The sequence below is a fragment of the Rhinolophus sinicus genome, linkage group LG01 (assembly GCF_036562045.2).
Source record: "Rhinolophus sinicus isolate RSC01 linkage group LG01, ASM3656204v1, whole genome shotgun sequence".
NCBI lineage: Eukaryota > Metazoa > Chordata > Mammalia > Chiroptera > Rhinolophidae > Rhinolophus > Rhinolophus sinicus.
Genome location: NC_133751.1, coordinates 191,210,889 through 191,228,881, shown reverse-complemented (window position 1 = coordinate 191,228,881; position 17,993 = coordinate 191,210,889). Strand labels below are relative to the sequence as shown.

Sequence of the window (17,993 nt, the reverse complement as noted above, 5' to 3'; positions counted from 1 at the left end):
CCTCCTCTCTTTGCTTCTTCAGGCCTAAGGGTGGCATTAACTGCACAATGTCACCTTCTTGCGTGATTCAACACTTCCCATTTGTTCCCTCACTTTTCCCTACACATTTGTATATGGCACCTTCATTAGAAAATCTCTGAGTATGTTGTCTGATCCCCCCAAGGATCCTGACTGATACAACAGGCAGGTGACAAGTACTAGATCCACTCATGCCAGATTGTTGTGCCAGGGGGTCACGAGCCTTGATCCCACCCAATGTTCCTAAAATGAGCCTAAAGAATAACCACTCACACTCATTCCATAAGACCTAGCCTTCTTGGGAAGCTAAAAGTTAAAATGATGGATTAAGGGTTATTCTCCCTCTCTCTTTCCAATCCCTGCTAACCTATTTTCTCTATTGTCTAAGCAAGTAGAAAGTGTGCCTACCAGGCTATATTTGACAATGGTGACTACCGACTTTTGAACACTTGTAAAATGCATAAACTGTGCCACAAACTTTATATGCTTTATCTCATTTAACCTGCACAAAACTTATGAGTTAGATGCTACTGCTTTCCCTATTTTATAGAAGAGGGAACTGAGGCTCAGAGAATAAAGTAACTTGCCCAACATCAAACAGCTGGTATGTAGCTATGGTGATTAATACCAGTGGTCACCAGTATTTCTCCTTCTCTTCTCCTTCCTGGGTACATGGAAAACTATATTTCCTGTCTCTCTTTGTAATTGGAGAGAGTCTTATGACTAGTGTTGCCAATGGATTGTTACTTCAAGTGACAAGGTACTCCTTTTCAGAGCTGGCATGTGATCTTCAATGTTTGATTTCTCTGTCTCCGTAGTCACATAAGCATGTGTTGAGATAGGAGGTTAGTGCCATAAGATTCAAGCAGCTTTGACTGCTAAGCCCCTACATGAAAGCAGTTGCCTTGCAGAGTCACTCCGACCTGTACCGACTTGGTGGAAAGGCAAAAGAAACTTTTATTGTGTCAAGAAATGGGAAATAATAGTACTGTTATATAACAATGGAAATAAGTGGTACTATTTGTTACTGTAGCATAACCTAACCTATCCTGACTGAAACAGTGAAGGAGCTGGGATGAAAAACAAATATGTTTGAACGAAACAGTACCCTTAAACACTGGACAGTACTGCTTCTCCCTGGCTCATTACCAAGAAGACTCCTTGGATAAAGCTGTGGCTTGGAAATGACCCAAGGCTTTGAAAGGGGACCTAAGAAAGAAAAATGATACACATGAGGACTCTTACTAGAGAAATAAAAGAGCTAGGAAAGAGATTGGTAGAAAATAATACCTATCTTTCCTTTGCTCATCATATCAATAAATTAGAAAAAAGAGGATGCTTTAGAAAACTTTACATTATAGTTGGGGCCTCCAGGATTTTTCCTCATGGCCAGGAAATTAATTGTGGCTGTTTTCAAGGAAAATAATTTTGCAGCCCGTCTCTAGGGAAGCATAAATGAGAATGCTCTCTGCTTTGGAAGAGAAGTTCCAAGCTACAGTCCTTCTGCCTGTAAGCAGGACAGAATCTTCATTTGGGTCACTGCTCCCTGTGTGGCTTATCTCTTTCATGGTTCAATAAAAACAATTTGTTTGTTTAACATTGTTTATTAATCTTAACCACCTTCTCCTTTCAGCCTTCTATCACCCATCACTTCCAAATCCCAAGGACCGACAGGCCATGTTTTTGTATCTAAGTTTGGAAAGAACCCAGGTAATGAGGCCAGTGTCCCCATATCTAAAGGCACTTTGTGTAATAAATCACAGTCCCCCAAGGTTACTAAGAAACCTGACTTTAAAGGGATTCCATTGGAAACCAAGGTGCTAAAATGACCTCATTTTCTTTACTGAAGAAGATAATACTTTCTATTGAAAAAGAAAAAACAGATGACAAAGAAGGTGGCACTTATTGCCCACGTATTCATATACCTATGGATGAGAACACAGCGCCTGGTCTTACCCATATTCACATGCATCTGTACATGGGTCCCCAAACTGGGAACAGCTACGAGAAGATTTGCTAATTAGCATTATGTTTACACATTTATTGTCAACTATAATTACTTGTTTATTAGAACAGAGGCTTCCCTGTGTATTATAGTCATTATGGTCTGTCAGTAAGAGACAATGTTCTTGAATTTCACGAGTATGTGTGAATTGCACAAATATTGCCAGCCCTACCTAGGACCAACTCTCAATGAAAATGTTCAGAGGAGATAATTCCCAAGAAGGCATGGGATCTTATTTCAGTTAATAAGGCGTTATCCTGCCCAATAAAACTGCAAACATTCTCCCAAGAGAGGAATCTGCAGCCAACTCCTTACTTACCACTCGTCCATGTTTCTCTTCAGTAGTTTAATTCTTGGCATTGTGCTGGGCACTTCTTTTGTATCTGTGTTCTCATTCCATTCCACCACAACCCTCTAAGGGTCCCGTTTTAGTTACTTGCTCTAAGGGACATGCCTAGGATCCATATCCAGGTCTTTCTTACTAGAAACCCCCTGCTTTGTTCATTCTGCAGACACACACTCACACAGCCTCTCACACACACATTCCCCACATCAGTGAATTGGAAGAGAATGCTGGCTGGGCTCGTTTTTCTGGGGTACATACCTGCAGGGGTGTACATAAAGGGGAAGTGCTGGGATTCAGGACCAGGACCAGGAAGAGGAGTCTCAGGATTAGGAGAGGAAAGCAGAAGTAGGACAGCATGTTAGGTGGGGGCTCCGGTGATGGAAAGAAGTTGTGTTATTTGCTGAGGCAGTTAGAAAACACGGTGCTTAGCTGGCGATTTGGAACACCAACATTTATTTGTCTGATTGTTGTGGATGAGGTTGGACAAGCGGGACATTCAAAATCATTAGATAGGTCTCTGATTATATTTAAATATTTTTTGCTTTTGCAGATGATTTGGGGGCAGAATTTGTGGCACATAAATGATTCTGTGGCACATAAACGACCCCCAGCAAGGAGTTGGGGTCCCCACAATCACCATGGGAATAGCCATCTGTTACTGAGGGTTAAGTAGGTGCCAGCCACCATGTGAAGGGCTTTACACTAATTTTCTCATTTAACCTTTCTGTCACTCAATGAGATTGGTTCTATTTTATTTGCAGATGAGGAAACAGGCACAGAAAGGTTATGGAAAGTGGCTAAGGTCCCATAACCACGAACTGTCAGAATTAGGACTCAGTGTCCCACCTTAGTTGTACTAAAAAAATTCTGAGACACACCCACATACTAACTACCCCACCCTTTTTAAAAATCTGGGCTCTAGTTTATAGGAATGTATCTTGAATTTCAAGAGGCAACATCCTGTTTTCCTATGTTTTTATATTGAGGTGTTTACTTATACCCAGTAAAGTGCAACAGATCTTAAGTGGATAGCTTAATGGATTTTCACATAATTATATACTCAGGTACCAGCTCTCTATATCCATAAGTATATGAATCTGAAAAGGTAGACATGATAAACATTGCAGGAAATGTAGGTACAATTTAAAAAATAATCTCTCGGTAATATTATTTAGAACATAGTGATACAGCATGCCTGTGGATAGTACTATAGACATCTTGTTGTCATTCATAGAACCCAAGTCTCTCCTGTTTTGGAGGGTGTGTGAATTCAGATGCTCAGAGTGTATGAGGTACAAGGTGGCATAAACCAAAATGCTATGTGCCTTTCTTTGTGTTTATATTAATTTCCCGTCACATGGCATACACAGATAAACTTCTGTGCTTTCCACATAGGGAAGACTTGACATATCCTGTGAATTTCCCAGGAGAAGGAGGGTATGTAAATTCAAGGCTTTATTATTGCTAGGTATGTATCTAAAAATCAATATTTCTATCTGTCTGGCTATCGATCTACATGTGCACATTGGGTAGCCATTTAAAACAGGCTCTTTTTAAAGCCATGTTGCATTAAGTGGGCTTTCTGTGAAAATGGCTTACATGCACACGGTTGAAGATTGTAGGGTGTGGGTATCAATATACACACATGAACTGAGGGAGTTTGTGATATAAATACAAATTACATTTCTATGGAGGACTATGCATGTATGTGCACATATGCATCATAGACACCTGTACTTCTGTGATTAGTCACAGGTCTCTGGATTGAGATGACATGTTACCAAAGAGGGTTGGTCAGCAGAGAGCTGTGTCCCCATGAGAGACAAAAGGCCTCATGGTCTGGGACCAGATGTGAAGAGCCTGGGGACTCTTCAGCTGACACCATCTCCCCCTTTGCCTGACTCTGAGCAGGCAATTGCCCTCTCAGCACAATTGAGAAGCCGATTCTGTCTTTCATGTCCGCTGTCTCATTGCAAGCTTTTTAAATATTTAATAATACCATTTGCCTTCCCAGAAAAAAGAGCTCAGAGAAGCCTGCACAGTCATGGGTACAGGAGGTGGGCAGCAGGGCTGTCGCTGACACAGGGCAGCAGGCTGACCATCATTCCCCTCTAGGAGCATCCCTAAACTGAAAACCCCAACAGATATCTCTGGGCTGAGGATGTGGCAGAGAGAGGAGGCCACACAGGTGGTTTCAGGCACCAGTCAGGAGCCTTACAGAGGAAGAGGAAGTGCTGAGTATCAAGTGACCAGGGCTTACAGTGCAAGGGAAACCAGAGGCTTATTTTCCACTCACATGTAAGAATTTGGCTCGAATTCAGGCAACTGTAGTATATTTCATAGAATGGTGAAGCTAGCATGGACCACATTGCTTTTCTAATCCCAAACATTTTACAGACTGGGAAACCGAGGCTCTGATTATAACCAATCCCTGAAGTCATACAACTAATTATTGGCCGAGCTGTTTATATAACCCAAGACTCTGTTTCCATTCTTGGAATGGTTAACTTATGCTGCAGTAATAAATAGTGCCACATTTCCCATTTCTTCACACACTAAAACACAATAAAAGTTTATTTTGCCTTTCCTCACCACATATTTCCTTCCAGTCCACACATGTGCTAAGTGGGTGTAGGGTAGATGTTAAGGAAAATTTGTCTTTATTGGTTAATGTGAGCTTTTCTCTGTTTGTTTTTTGTTCCCTCACATGAGAGACTCTATGTGAGGTGATGGTTAGCTTTTTGGTTTACTTTTTGTTTCCTTGGTTTGTTTTTTGTTCCCTCACATGAGAGACTGTATGTGAGGTGATGGTTAACTTCTGTCTGTTGACTCTTTGTTCTCTCACATAAGAGACTATATGTGATTACCAATGAATACAAATTTTGAGGCCGAATTGTAGGGTAGATGTTGAGGAAAATTTTCCTTCATTGGTTGATGTGAGCTTTTGTCTATTAGCTTTTGTCTGTTCCTGTATGTGAGGTGATTTCTGCACTGTGATCAGGGGTTGAGTAAATTCCCCCTTTGGTCTCATTCTCCCGAGCAGGGGAGATATGAGATGAGGTTGCTGTTCTGTCTGCTGTGAGGTGATGGTTAGCTTAGGGTTAAAGGAATTCTTGATCGGGGTTGACAGAATTCCCTCTTTGTTCTGTCTGTTTCACCCACATCGGTAGATGAAGTGAAGAAGTAGCTAAGTTATATCAGGATGACGTGACAGGCACGTTGCCAGGCTTTGGAAGACCTTGGGCTGATGGTCCCAAGCAAGAACAGTAGACATTGCTTATTAGGATGAACTGGCCCTTCAGCGGATGGGCAATATTCCTATCAGTAAGTGCCGGACCCTCCCAGAACTGGCCGTTCCTTGAGAGGGGAGGCAGGAACATATAACTTGGCTCTGGGGTGCATCTAAAGAGATATATAAGACAGATATATAAGGTGGATTGATATTGATTGATTGCTGTTTCAAGAAATTGCTATTCAGAAGATTTGCTGTTTCAGAATTGCTTTTCAGGATTGGATTGTTTCAGAGTAAGATATCGGAACTTGCCTCAATGGACAGTAGAGACTTCCTTTGTTGGTGAATTGTCATAATTCTAGCATCTTTTGGAACTTGTATGTAACTTGCAGCTTACAGTATCAGAAGACTTCCTAACTTCCAACAACTACAACAATACCAATAGCAGCAGCATTCTTGGGAACTAGCAAACAGTGGTGTGGGAGACGCCTCAGTTTCTCTCAGCTGCAGACCTGGCAAGGTTTTGATTTATGACTTTTCCAGTACTGTTCCCCACCCCGGTTTGGTGAGCTTGTGGCATCTACTGTAATAGTTACTATCCTATAGAGCTTATTACTGCTTTCAGATACTCCTTACTGATGTTATTTGTGTATTTAGCCAAGTGATTTTTGATCAATAGTAAACGTGTTAGGATCTCTTAAACTTTATAAGTATGTGTACTCCTTTGACACGACATGGTTATCAATGCATATAGTCTTAAACACCTTTACTTTCTGTCATTAACACATTCTATTAATTGCCTTTGTCTTTTGCTACTGCATATTGCTAAATAAATTGATTAGATATTGATAAATAATTAACCCCACTTTAGCGTGTGTTCCCCCTGTTCCCCCCTCCCCCACTTGTCATTACAGTGGATCATTCCCTATCTCGTTACTCTGTTCGGTTTCTTTATAGCACTTATCACCATATGAAATTAACTCATTTATTTGCCCACTTAGGCAAACAGTTTTCCACACTAGGATCTGAACTTTGTGAGAGCAAAGACTTCATCTGTCTTGCTCTCTACTGAATCCCTATAACCAGGAATGGTCCAGACTCCAGTGGTGAAGGCACAAATCTCTTCTCTGTGCCTTTTCCATGTCACTATGTTGCCTCTTTTTGATATTGATTTGGAACTTGCTCTTTACTCACTTGTTTCTGGAGAACAATATCAATTCATAGCAGGGGAATGGCCAGCCCTGCTCCTGTGGTGGCTGATAACTAAAGGGTGGGGTCCTGGCTTTGAACTTTATCTTCTAAGCCAGTGTTCTCCACTGTGGAGTTCAAGTGTCACCTGTTTCAGAATCACCCAAGGAACTAGACGAAAAAATATATACCAAATCCCATGATAGACTCTCTGGAGGTAAGAATCTACCCTGGAATCTGTGCTTTTAAAAAGCACCCAAAATTTGGGGCATGTAATCAATAATGTCATAAAGACTTTGTAGGGTGTCCGACGGACACTTGTCTCATTAGGGAGACCACCTCAGGGATGGGGTAGATGCCTGATCACTGCACTGTACACCTGAAGCTGAAGCTGAACAATAATGAATGTCAACTATAAATATATATATAATATATATATATATATATATATATATATATATATATATATATATATATATATAAATATATATATGTATACATATATATATTTACAATAAGTGGAGCACAGCATTAGGATTAGAGATAGTGGAAATGTAATGGCTGTATGCGATGTCAGAGGGGTAGTAGATGGATGGAGGGGGGTTATCACTGTGTGAGGGATATAAATGATAAATGTCTATTACATTGTTTTGTACACCTGAAACTAACAATAATAATAATAAAAGCACCCAAGGTGATCTTTAAGACACACAGACTTGAAAGGAGCTCTCCTACGTCTTAAGTTCAGCCCACCAATTTAGCAAACCAAAATACTTCTTTTCCTTGGCGAGCACTCACAGTGACCCTTGCACTGTCTTGTGAATGATCAAACTCTGTCTGAGGTCAGAGGAGACTACCTTGGGGCAAAGAAAACATGGGCACAATGACTGATGTTCTCAGTGCCCTAGTGAATGAATCACCAATGGCTGTGTCACAGATTGCCCCCAAACAGAGTGCACTTCTCACATTTGAGGACACTTTTCTGCTCACTAGAAACTCTTTGAGAAGGATGGGGTAGAGTGACATGAGTCAGGAGCAGAAATAAGAGAGGAAATTAAAGTCCATTTCCAATTACCCCTTATTAGTGGCTCAGTGAAAGGCTTAGATAAGGAGGAGGCTGGGATACTGGTTAAGATGGGGCTGTAATATTGCTCTAGATTCGTATGGTCCATAATTGAAAGAGGTCTATGGCTTGGAGGAATGATAACTGTGGTGATGGTCATAATCCATTCAACAAATGTGGACTGAGCATCTACTTCATGTCATTACTGAGCTAGGCCCTTGGGGTCAAAATGGACCCAAAAAAAAAATTGAAAAATCCCTGCCTATGGAACTTCAATTCTAGAAGAGGAAATGGAAGGAAATAATATTTCTCCTAATATTTCTTCCTGAACACTATTCCTTGGAGCCTCTTTGAAGTGTTTTCTTCTCATGAGCTCTTAGTCATGAGGGACTAAGACTTTACCAGGTCTGCAGTTTCAATGAGAGATTCCCAAAACTACCTCTTCCAAGACTTGCGGATGGATATCTACTCAAACTGCTTACACGCTGAGAAATGGACTTTGACTGAGTGGCAGGTCTATCTCTATGTATGTGTTGGGGTGGGGGCTGTGATAGTGTACAGACCTTAAAATAATTACATTTATCTCATAGTTTCTGTAGGTCAGAAATGCAGACACAGTTTAGATGGGTCCTCTGGCTCAGGTTCTTTCATGAGGCTGCAATCAAGATGTCAGCCAGAGCTGCAGTCACCTCAAGGCTTAACTGGGGAAGGAATTTGTTTCGAAGCTGACTCACGTGGTTGTTGGCAAGAGTTAGTTCCTCATGGGCTATGGACTTCGGGCCTTGGGTCCTTGCTGGCTGTTGGCTGGAGACTGCCCTCAGTTCCTTGCTCCCTGGGCTTCTCCATTGTGCAGTTCACATGGCGTCTGGTTTCCATCAGAGTGAGCAAGTGAACAGAGTCAGAGAGAGAGTAAGAACGACAGGAAAGTCATTGTCTTTTGTAACCTGATCTCTGCAGGGACATCCCATCACTTTTGTTGTATTCTATTTATTAGAAACAAGTCACGAGGTCCAGCCCATACTCAAAAGGACAGGATAATAATACAAGGGCATGAATCTCAGGAGGTAGGGATCACTGGGAGCCCTTTTAGAAGCTGCCACCACACTTTACCCTGAATTTTGAACTATCTTTTGACATAGCACATAGTATGGCAAACAGATAATTATGTGGGGATTCTATATGACACCTGGAAATCTAATTTAAAAGGCCATGTTGCATCATAAGAACAGCAGAGACTTCAGCTTGAGAAAGGCTTCAATTAGCATCTCAACTTTGGTGTTCACCAACTATATGACATTCGTTTCTCTGAGGCTACCTTTTTTTTTTTCAATCCAAAAAACACGTGGAAAATACCTACCAACGAAGGAGTTTCAAGCATCAAAAAACAAAAACAAACACACACAAAAATCACTTGGGCAAGGCACATGTTAAATTGCAGATTTCCAGGTTGCTTCCCAAGAAATTATTATTCATTAAACTTGGGGTGGCCCACTCAAGTTTCTATTTTTAATAAGTGACCAATTGTTTCTAACTACAAGTGAAAAAGATGTGTGGCTCAATACATGGTAGCTGTCAATAACTTGAAGGAGAACAGTAATTCTGCAATTACTATTGAGGAACTACATATTTGAAGAGAATCAACTGTAATAGAATGGAAAGCAAACTATACTGAAAATTAGAAGATGTGTAAGATCCAGCCCTTGTCTAAAACTTTGCTGGAGGATCTCAGGCACAGCGCCACCTAATTTTTCTGGATCTCATTTTTCTTTTCTTTTCTTTTTTTGCCTCTGTAAAATGCCTTCTAGCTTGAATACTCTCTGTCTAGGTAAAGAAGAAACAATAGCTAATAACTAACACGGGATCTTTTTTTCCCCCCTGGTTGGATAAACAAGTGCAATAGTCTCCATAATGTCTTTTCTCAAACTCTGCATCTCTTAATATTTCTTCCCGAGAACTATTCCTTGGAGCCTCTCATCCCTCTACTCTTCTAATTTACATGACCCCGGCATCTCTGTATGTAATGAAATATACCTGAAAACAACCTTGTTTAAAAGAATAAATCTATTAAGGAGCTGAGAACTTTCTGGCGTGAAATGAAAAATATTGATTGCTTCTCACCTGTTAGCAGTGAAATCCCATCCAGTTAATTAACCTGCTCAGAGATAAAGTTTATTTCTGCCCTTCACCTTCAGCTCCAAATCTTTAAAGTCATTAAAACAAGTACCTGGTCAATGAATAAATCTTCTCCCAGAGTGGTGTTCAGGGTCTTCTACGATCTGGCTCCAGCCTACCTTTCTGACTTCACTTCCAGCTACTTACCTTCAAGTACCTTCCACTCCAGTCAAATGGAAGAACTAAAGTATTCAGCATTCCCACTGCCAGAAATATGCTTCCCTCATCTGAATTCTATGTATTTTAATTCAGTTCAAATGTCACTTCTTGGAAAAGGCTTTCCTGGAGTTTTGGCATTTTTACCTTCCCCATCTCTCCTAATTGCCGCCAAGCCAAAGGTATTAATTACCATCTTATTCTAAACACTCCCCAAACTTTGTATACCTTTGCAGTATTTATTATTTTATATCTTCTATTATAATTATATGTATATTTATAATACTAGACCCTTGAGGATGAAATTCCAACCAATTCATTTTTGTGTTCCCCACATCTTCCAACACAATGCCTTGCCTATGATTAGAGTACAGTAAATATTTTTTGAATGCTTAAATGGCGACCCATTGATTTAACATTTTCTTTATTGTGGCATTTACTCTTGGGGCTCACAACTGCTGTTTCATCATCAGCAATAAGGACACTCTAACTCAGTGAGGTGCTTTTCAGGATTTACATTATATTCAAAACAGAACTCTCAAGGCTTTCAGTCTTCCTGAAGACAGTCCTGTTGTTGCTGCCCATCCTTAGCAGCTTTCTGTTTGTAGAAATCTGTTTGCTTTCAGGGGAAAGGTTGGGAAAGACAGTCCTCTTATGGATATCCCCCTTTTCTGTGACGCTGAATATAGGCTTCATATGGTGTTTATATGGTTTTTCTATCTCCCGTCCCAATTTACTTGCATGACAAACTTGGAAGTAGTGTTTTATGAGCACAAAACAGTGACACTCAATTTTAGGTAAAGTGGATATTCAGTCACGCAGGAGAGCTCTCACACGTCTGTGTGTAGCTTGTAGGGGAGAACTATGGTGGCTTCATTGAAACAAAAAGGCCATTCACTCATCCACTCACTCCTTCAGTGTTCATTTTCTTGATCACTCACCGGATGATACAAATATAAATACTGGTCCCCGCTTTCAAGGAGCCCTGAGTCTTATAAAGGGAGATGAATACACGACGAGATCATTATCATAGAGTGCGATTTGCACAATGGCAGAGGCAGGCCCAGGGCGTGGAGCACAAAACATTTTCTTTGAGAGCAAATGGATTTTTTTTTAAACAAAGAAATTCCTTTTGTAGCATCGTGGTCATGCTGATACTGGTAATGCACATATTATTTTGTAGTTATTAATAGCATCAGCGTCACCTTCACATCACTCACTTGGGCCAGGTCTCAGCAGCCTTGTTGGGTGCTGAGGCGTGATTCAAACAAACAGCCACACTGCGTTAACCAAGACCTAGACTTAGGTCCTTGCTTCTTAGAGCTGCAGGAATGACTCATTCAAGAAGAGGGCTACAGAGGGGTAGTTTTCGTATGACTCGTAGTGTTGAAGTTAATGCCAGTGATACTTTGGCGCAGGGATTTTGCACGCTATTCTGTCTATGGTTCCACCATTTCTAAAGACATGGTCACAACTGTGCGGATGATGCATTGGGATAGCTCGTCCAAGTCTATGACCCTAGAGGTGAGTGAGTGTGAGTGAGTGTGTGTGTGTGTGAGAGAGAGACAGAGAGAGAGAGAGAGAGAGAGAGAGAGAGAGACAGAGAGAGAGAGAGAGACAGAGAGAGAGAGAGAGAGAGAGAGAGACAGAGAGAGAGACAGAGAGAGAGACAGAGAGAGAGACAGGCGTTTATGCGGAAAGGCTAGAAAGCAATGCTACAAACACTGAGTATTTGTACAGACCACTTTAAGTTTTCTTCTTTTCCTTGTTCTTCACATTTGGCAACTAATTTTCTACTGATTTCCTACTTTTCTGCTCGCTTAAATCTCCTTGAGAAGAATGGGGTAGGATGGCATGAATCAGAAGCAGAAACAAGAGAGGAAATTAAAATCCATTTCAAATTATCTCTTGTCAGTGGCTCATTGAAAGACTGGGGATATTGGTTAAGAGGAGACTGCAATATTGCCCTAGATTCTCATGGTCCACAATTGAAAGAGGTCTATGACTTGGAGGAATGATAACTGTGGTGACGGTCATAATCCATTCAACAAATGTGGACTGAGCATCTACTTCATGCCATTACTGAGCTAGGCCCTTGGGGTCAAAATGGACCAAAAATCTCTGCCCCATGGAACTTCAATTCTAAAAGAACTTGGCAAAAATGGTGCTAGCATTCCCCTCCTTGTGTGAAACATTTCTTTCTCATGCGTTCCTAGTCATCAAGGATTTCGTCTCCATCAAGCCCCAACATCAGTGTGAGACTCACAAAACTTTCTCTCTTCCAAAGCTTGCAGATTGATATCTGCTTAAAATGTTTGTATGGGCAGGGAAATGGACTCTGGTTCAGATGCAGAAGTCTGTGTATGTGCGTTGAGGCGGGTGGTGATAGCGTAGCCTGGGAAGAAATTCTACAACCGCACTATCCATTGATACTTTCCAGCCGGGGGAGGGGGGGAATGCACGAGTCTGTACCTGAATTGTGCCCATCATGCCTTCCTTCCTCTTCCTCCACTTTACCACCTCCTCCCTTCCTTCCTAAATCCCTCCCTTCCCTTTCCCTTGGTCCCTCCCCAACCCCTACCCTCGCCCAGTTCTTCTCCCCTCCTTTGGCTCCCTCTTCCTCTAGCTTCTTTTCCTCTCATCCCCTTTCCCTCCTCCATCCCTCCGCGGCGTCTGCGTCAGGCCCCCACTTGCGTGATGCGCGGGGTCTGGGTGGGAGCTGTCCACTAGCCCGGGGTGCTGAATGCGGCGGCGGCAGCGGCGGCGGCGGAGATAGATGAGAGCTTTCTCCGCTCCAGGAACCTTGTTTCTAGTCCTCGGACGGTCAACTCACAGCCACACCACCTCCCTTCCAGCACCACCCCTTTGGGAACTGAGCCAGAGGGGCAGCAGTCGCGGCGCCGGGTGCTCAGCAACGGCAGAAGACGAGACAACACCTGGCAGCAGACTAGAATCTGATTTGCTTCCTTTCGCCTTTTATAAGAGATATATTTATATACGGTTTTGGGGAGTCGCGAGGACCGAGCCGGAACCAAGTGCTGGCTGCATCCCACCTCGGCCACAGTTGCGTTTCCTCCTCCCCACCTTCAACTGGCACCGCGAACAAGTCTTACCTCGTTGAATCTGCGAGGAGAGGTAGCAACAGCGAGCCCAGCCAGCCAGAGGCAGCGGAGAGGAGGGAGTGGCAGGGGTGGGGGCGCAGAGAGCCCTCCGAGGCCGCCCTTGGTGGGGATAGCGGGGGCAGAGCTGCCGTGAAGACCCGGCAGCCGCCCTTTTCCGCCCCCACCCATCCAGAAGCACTCTGTCCTGATTATTGGAGAAGCGAATTATTCTTCTTCCACTAGTATCATTTCTTTTTTTATTACCCCCCCTTCAGACTCCCCAGCCGCCCCCACCCTTACGCCTGCCTCGCCTCTGGTTGCATGGCAGCGGTGCCCCTGCGCGGGGGCTCAGGGCCAGCCCCCCGGGAAGGAGGAGAAGGAGGGGGAGGATCATGAAGGCTGGAGTCACGGCCGCGCTGGACGGCGAGCAGCAGCCAGAGGACGAGCCGGAGCAGCCCCCGCCCCGGAGACACCCGGACGCAGACCAGCAGTCGCCACCGCCTCCACAGCAGCACCGGCGGCCGCGGGCAGACCCGGAGCCTGAAGCGGAGGGCAACAACATCCCAGCGGTGCAAGAGGAGGAGAACGCGAGGTCACTCACCCGCCCGGAACTGCCCTTCTCCCGGCCCTGGCCCCTCGCCCGAAGAGACCTTTGATGGAGCCAAGGGGAGGGGGCCGCGGACATACAGACTGCCGCAGGGCTGGGCTGGGGGCTGATACTATGTAACTTCTCTTTCCCCGGTCCCTTCCTACACTCCCCCTTCTCTACTCCTTCTCTGTGCTCCACTGCCTCCTCCCCCCACCCCTTACCCACACACACACACCCTTCCTCTAGCCAGGATCTTAATGCTCAGGAAGGAGGCGGCTCTGCAAGGGTTAACATATCTTCTTTATTCCCCTTTCTTTCCTCCTCCCTAGTCCCTTATTTCCCCACCCTATTCACCTTATTGGCTTTCCCCTCTTCTGTGTAGCCCTTTGGCTGCAGAGGCAAAGCACAAGCCCCTTGCCCAATTTCACCTGCAATCCCTTCCATCCTACTGCTCTCTTAAAAGCAACTCTGGTGCTTCTGGGGGCTAATTGCCCCGGTTTTCTGCCCAGGAGAATTAAAACTTCTCACAGCCTCTTCTACACACCACCTTACCTGCCCCCCACCCCAACCAATATCTTGCTACTTGAGGAAAACAATCTTTTCTCTTTTGAACATGCAGTCCTCAATTCTTCACTGAGCTAGTTTGCTCTAAGCCCAAGCCCACTCCAAATTTGATTTATAATCTTCCTCACCCTTTCATATAAAAGAAAAAGAGATTTCCCACTGCCTACTAATTTGAGAGCAACCCAATAATCCTCTTCAGGAGAACTTTCTAACAATTAGACCTTCATTTCAAGGCCCTAACAGTCCATCCTCAACATTTAAAAAATTGTCCTGCCCCTACTGGTGCCCCCAGGTCAAAGGCAGAAAGGAGGCATCCTGAGCACAGCCTAGGGTTGGGCTAGGAGTGGGGGTGGAGGGCAAGAAAACCTTTTCTTTTGTTGGGCTTTCCAGGTGAAGTTCAGAATCAGTGACTGGTGGTTCTCAGTCCTGGGGCAATTCATTTGCTGCTTGGAGGGAATCTAAGAGGAGCCAGCGAGAAGGCAGCCTCCCCCCGTAACACAGATACGCTCTGGAACCCCCCAAAACCATCCTATCTTCTTCTGCAAAGACTACGGCTGTCCCTCCTGGGCTCTCTGCTTCCACTGGGCACATGCTGATGTCCCTGAGCTGGCTGCTTTGGTGGTGGTGCTGCTGCTACTGCTGTGCCTGGTACGGCTGTGGACTGTGCACCCCAGCTCCCCAGATGTTGCACCACCAGGGTCTCCTCAAGTGCCGCTGCCGCATGCTCTTCAATGACCTGAAGCTTTTCCTACTGCGGCGCCCCCCTCCAGCGCCCCAGCCCATGCACGGTGACCCCCAGCCCCTTGGTTTGACAGCCAACAACAACACCCTTCCGGCTCTGGGTGCCGGGGGGTGGGCAGGCTGGAGGGGCCCTGGAGAGGGCGTTGGCAGGGAGACCCCTCCTCTGCCACCTCCACCACCTTTGCCGCCTTCTTCTGTGGACGATGACTGGGGTGGCCCAGCCACAGAGCAACCTGCCTCGCTGCTCAGCAGTGCCTCCTCAGATGACTTCTGTAAGGGGAAGGCTGAGGATCGCTACTCACTGGGCAGCAGCCTGGACAGTGGCATGAGGACCCCACTCTGCCGCATCTGCTTCCAGGGGCCAGAACAGGTGAGACCATTTTCCCCTTTTCCTGCTTCCTTGTGGTATTTCCAGATCTTGCAGGTTGCTACTTGCTTACTTGCCCTGGGGAACCGATATGTTGTCTCTAATGTGAGGACTATAAGTTTTAAGGGCTCCACAATGGTGTTTCTTGTGCTTAAGCCAAGAGGTGTCTGGTTTCTGGTGGGTGGCTCAGGTGTATCTCAGTTTTTGCATTTTCCTTCCAGTGCTAGTATCTTCACTTCCACGCAACAATTCCATAAGTGTCCTCAGAATAGAGGATCCAGAACTCAGAAGTAATGAAATGAAGAAACTTGGTGGTATTCCCATGCTTGTTGCCGAGATATACTTTCATCTGACTTGCTGTTAGTGACATTTTCCCCAGCCCATCTTTAGTCCTGGATTCAGACTTCTTCCCTCTCTGAAAGTGTGCAGAGATCTCGTCCACTTACCCTGTTCTCACAGACTGAAACCCAACAAGCCTGTGCCTGGTCTTTCACTTTGAGTCTACCCCCTCCCTTATTATATTGCATCCTCACAGTGTGTTTTAGTCACTGCAGAGGAAGTAGAAAGGGATTCTAGGTCCAAGAAGACTGCACAGTTTGCTAAGACATTTCTTGGCAGACTCAAGTTTTTCCTAGGTTGAAATCAGGTAGGTAGATGGGATGAGAGTGAGTTTAATGGGATACAGAGAAGCTAGTAGGGAATCTTGTGATATCTATTCCCCTTCTTAGGCCTGCAGCACATCAAGTTAGAATGTCTCTTTAACTGTCCCCATCCAGAATAGGGGATGGCAAGTACTTCATCCTTGGGAGGACCACAATCTTCCCAAGTCTGAGGGTTCCCCCTACCCCATTCATTCAGACTTTCACAGACATACTCACCCAACCCCTTCCAGCTCCACTTCCAATCTAGTGTCTGCAATGATGGACAGCATGTGCACATTCCTCTGGAGTCATACATTATGGAAGCACTTTCCACAGACTTCCAGGTAGGAAAGGTTCACCCGAAAATCTGATCCAGTTAGTGATGCCGGAGAAAGAACCTTCCATTGCACCCTGGCCAGGGTTATGTGGTCACATCAGCCACTTCTTTACTGGTTTCCCAGCAGTGGAGGGAAGGCTTCCGGGTGCCCCTTTAACAAGTGGCAGTTCAGCAGTGTGCCTGGGTGGCCCTGGTTCTTGTTGAGGGCTTGCTCTGTGAGAGGCAGGCTTAGCTGACATTATCATTCATTTTATCTCTGCTCTGCACGGGGAAAGCACTTCAGGGACAGATGATGACTGGGGCCACCGCCTGGGCATTATAGGGGGGGATGATGGAGATCTCAGTGTGAATAAATGTCTCTGAGAGGCTGAAGACTGGATTCCTCCCTCTTGTGATGAGGATTGCCTGAAGTCACAGATGAAGTACTGCCCAGAGTTGAGGACTCCTGTTAGGCGAGAAGGTCCAGGATTCTTGCTCAGTGCCCTTCTGTCAGCCCTTCTCTTTACTTCTGGTGCTGGGCCTGCAACAGAGACACAAGGTGGAGTGGCTTGGCCGAGAGCAAGAGTGATGCCTCACTTTGAGGTGTGCCTGGTCAGTATCTTGCCCCATCAGGAGCCTCCTCTGTTCCAAAAGGAGGAATTATTTAGCTTCTGAACTTCTGAAACTGTTTTCCTTCTCCCCTACGGGCTGGCTCAGGCCTGCATGTCACAGGGCCTGCTGGGAGTGTGGCTTCTGGCAAGAGCACCCTTGTCTGTAGAGAACAGGAGCCTGTTCATTCTGGATGGTATTTCACCTGCTGTGTGAACTTCAAATCGCATCATGCCTCTGGGCCCCTGTTCCAACTACTGTGCATTTGAGACATCTTTTTTGTCCCCTTTCCTTTCCTTATATGTGTTGGCAGGATCCGGGAGATGACGAACATGAAAATGCCTTGAAAGGGATTAATATACAATGGTACATATTTTGATCATGGAAAAGCAGTATTTTGTTGGAAAAAAAGAAAAAGAATGAGATCCTTAGGAAGGGTGTGAAACACCCTCCTGTGATACAGCGTTTGGTCGGAGGTTAGGAGCTTTCCTTTCTTGTTCCTTAATTTTGTGAAGTGTCATAATAAAGCCCTGAATAAAAAAAAAAAGCTAACACCAATAAAGAAATGGGCTCTATTATTATGTGGGAGAAATAGCACATCATGTCGGTGCTAGGACTGGATCAAATCAAACACTTTCTGCATATGATGATTATATTTGGGGGTTTGCTTTATCTGTGCAGGAGCCAGGAAATTCTAATGAGACTGGGTTATAGAAGTAACAAGAGTAATGTGGGTTAGATGTGGGGAACACATTTTCTCACTTTTGCTCATTTTTCTCCACGGCATTTCAGGAAAGGAGGAAAGGAGACAAAAGGGGAGGAGATAGGGAAAACTTTCTAGAGAGGGAAAGAGGGGCAGAGGTGTGGGGGAGAGAATCTGAGGTT

The 17,993-nt window shown here is 44.6% G+C and overlaps 1 protein-coding gene across 1 annotated transcript in view; it reads left to right on the top strand.

Moving 5' to 3' along the window:
• The first annotated feature begins 15,023 nt into the window (after nucleotides 1-15,023).
• MARCHF4 (membrane associated ring-CH-type finger 4) overlaps nucleotides 15,024-17,993 on the top strand; it is a 91,342-nt gene continuing 88,372 nt past the window's right edge. The window contains exon 1 of the mRNA XM_019727053.2: nucleotides 15,024-15,545. Coding sequence (XP_019582612.2) covers nucleotides 15,024-15,545 — 522 coding nt within the window. The remainder of the gene's footprint in view (nucleotides 15,546-17,993) is intronic.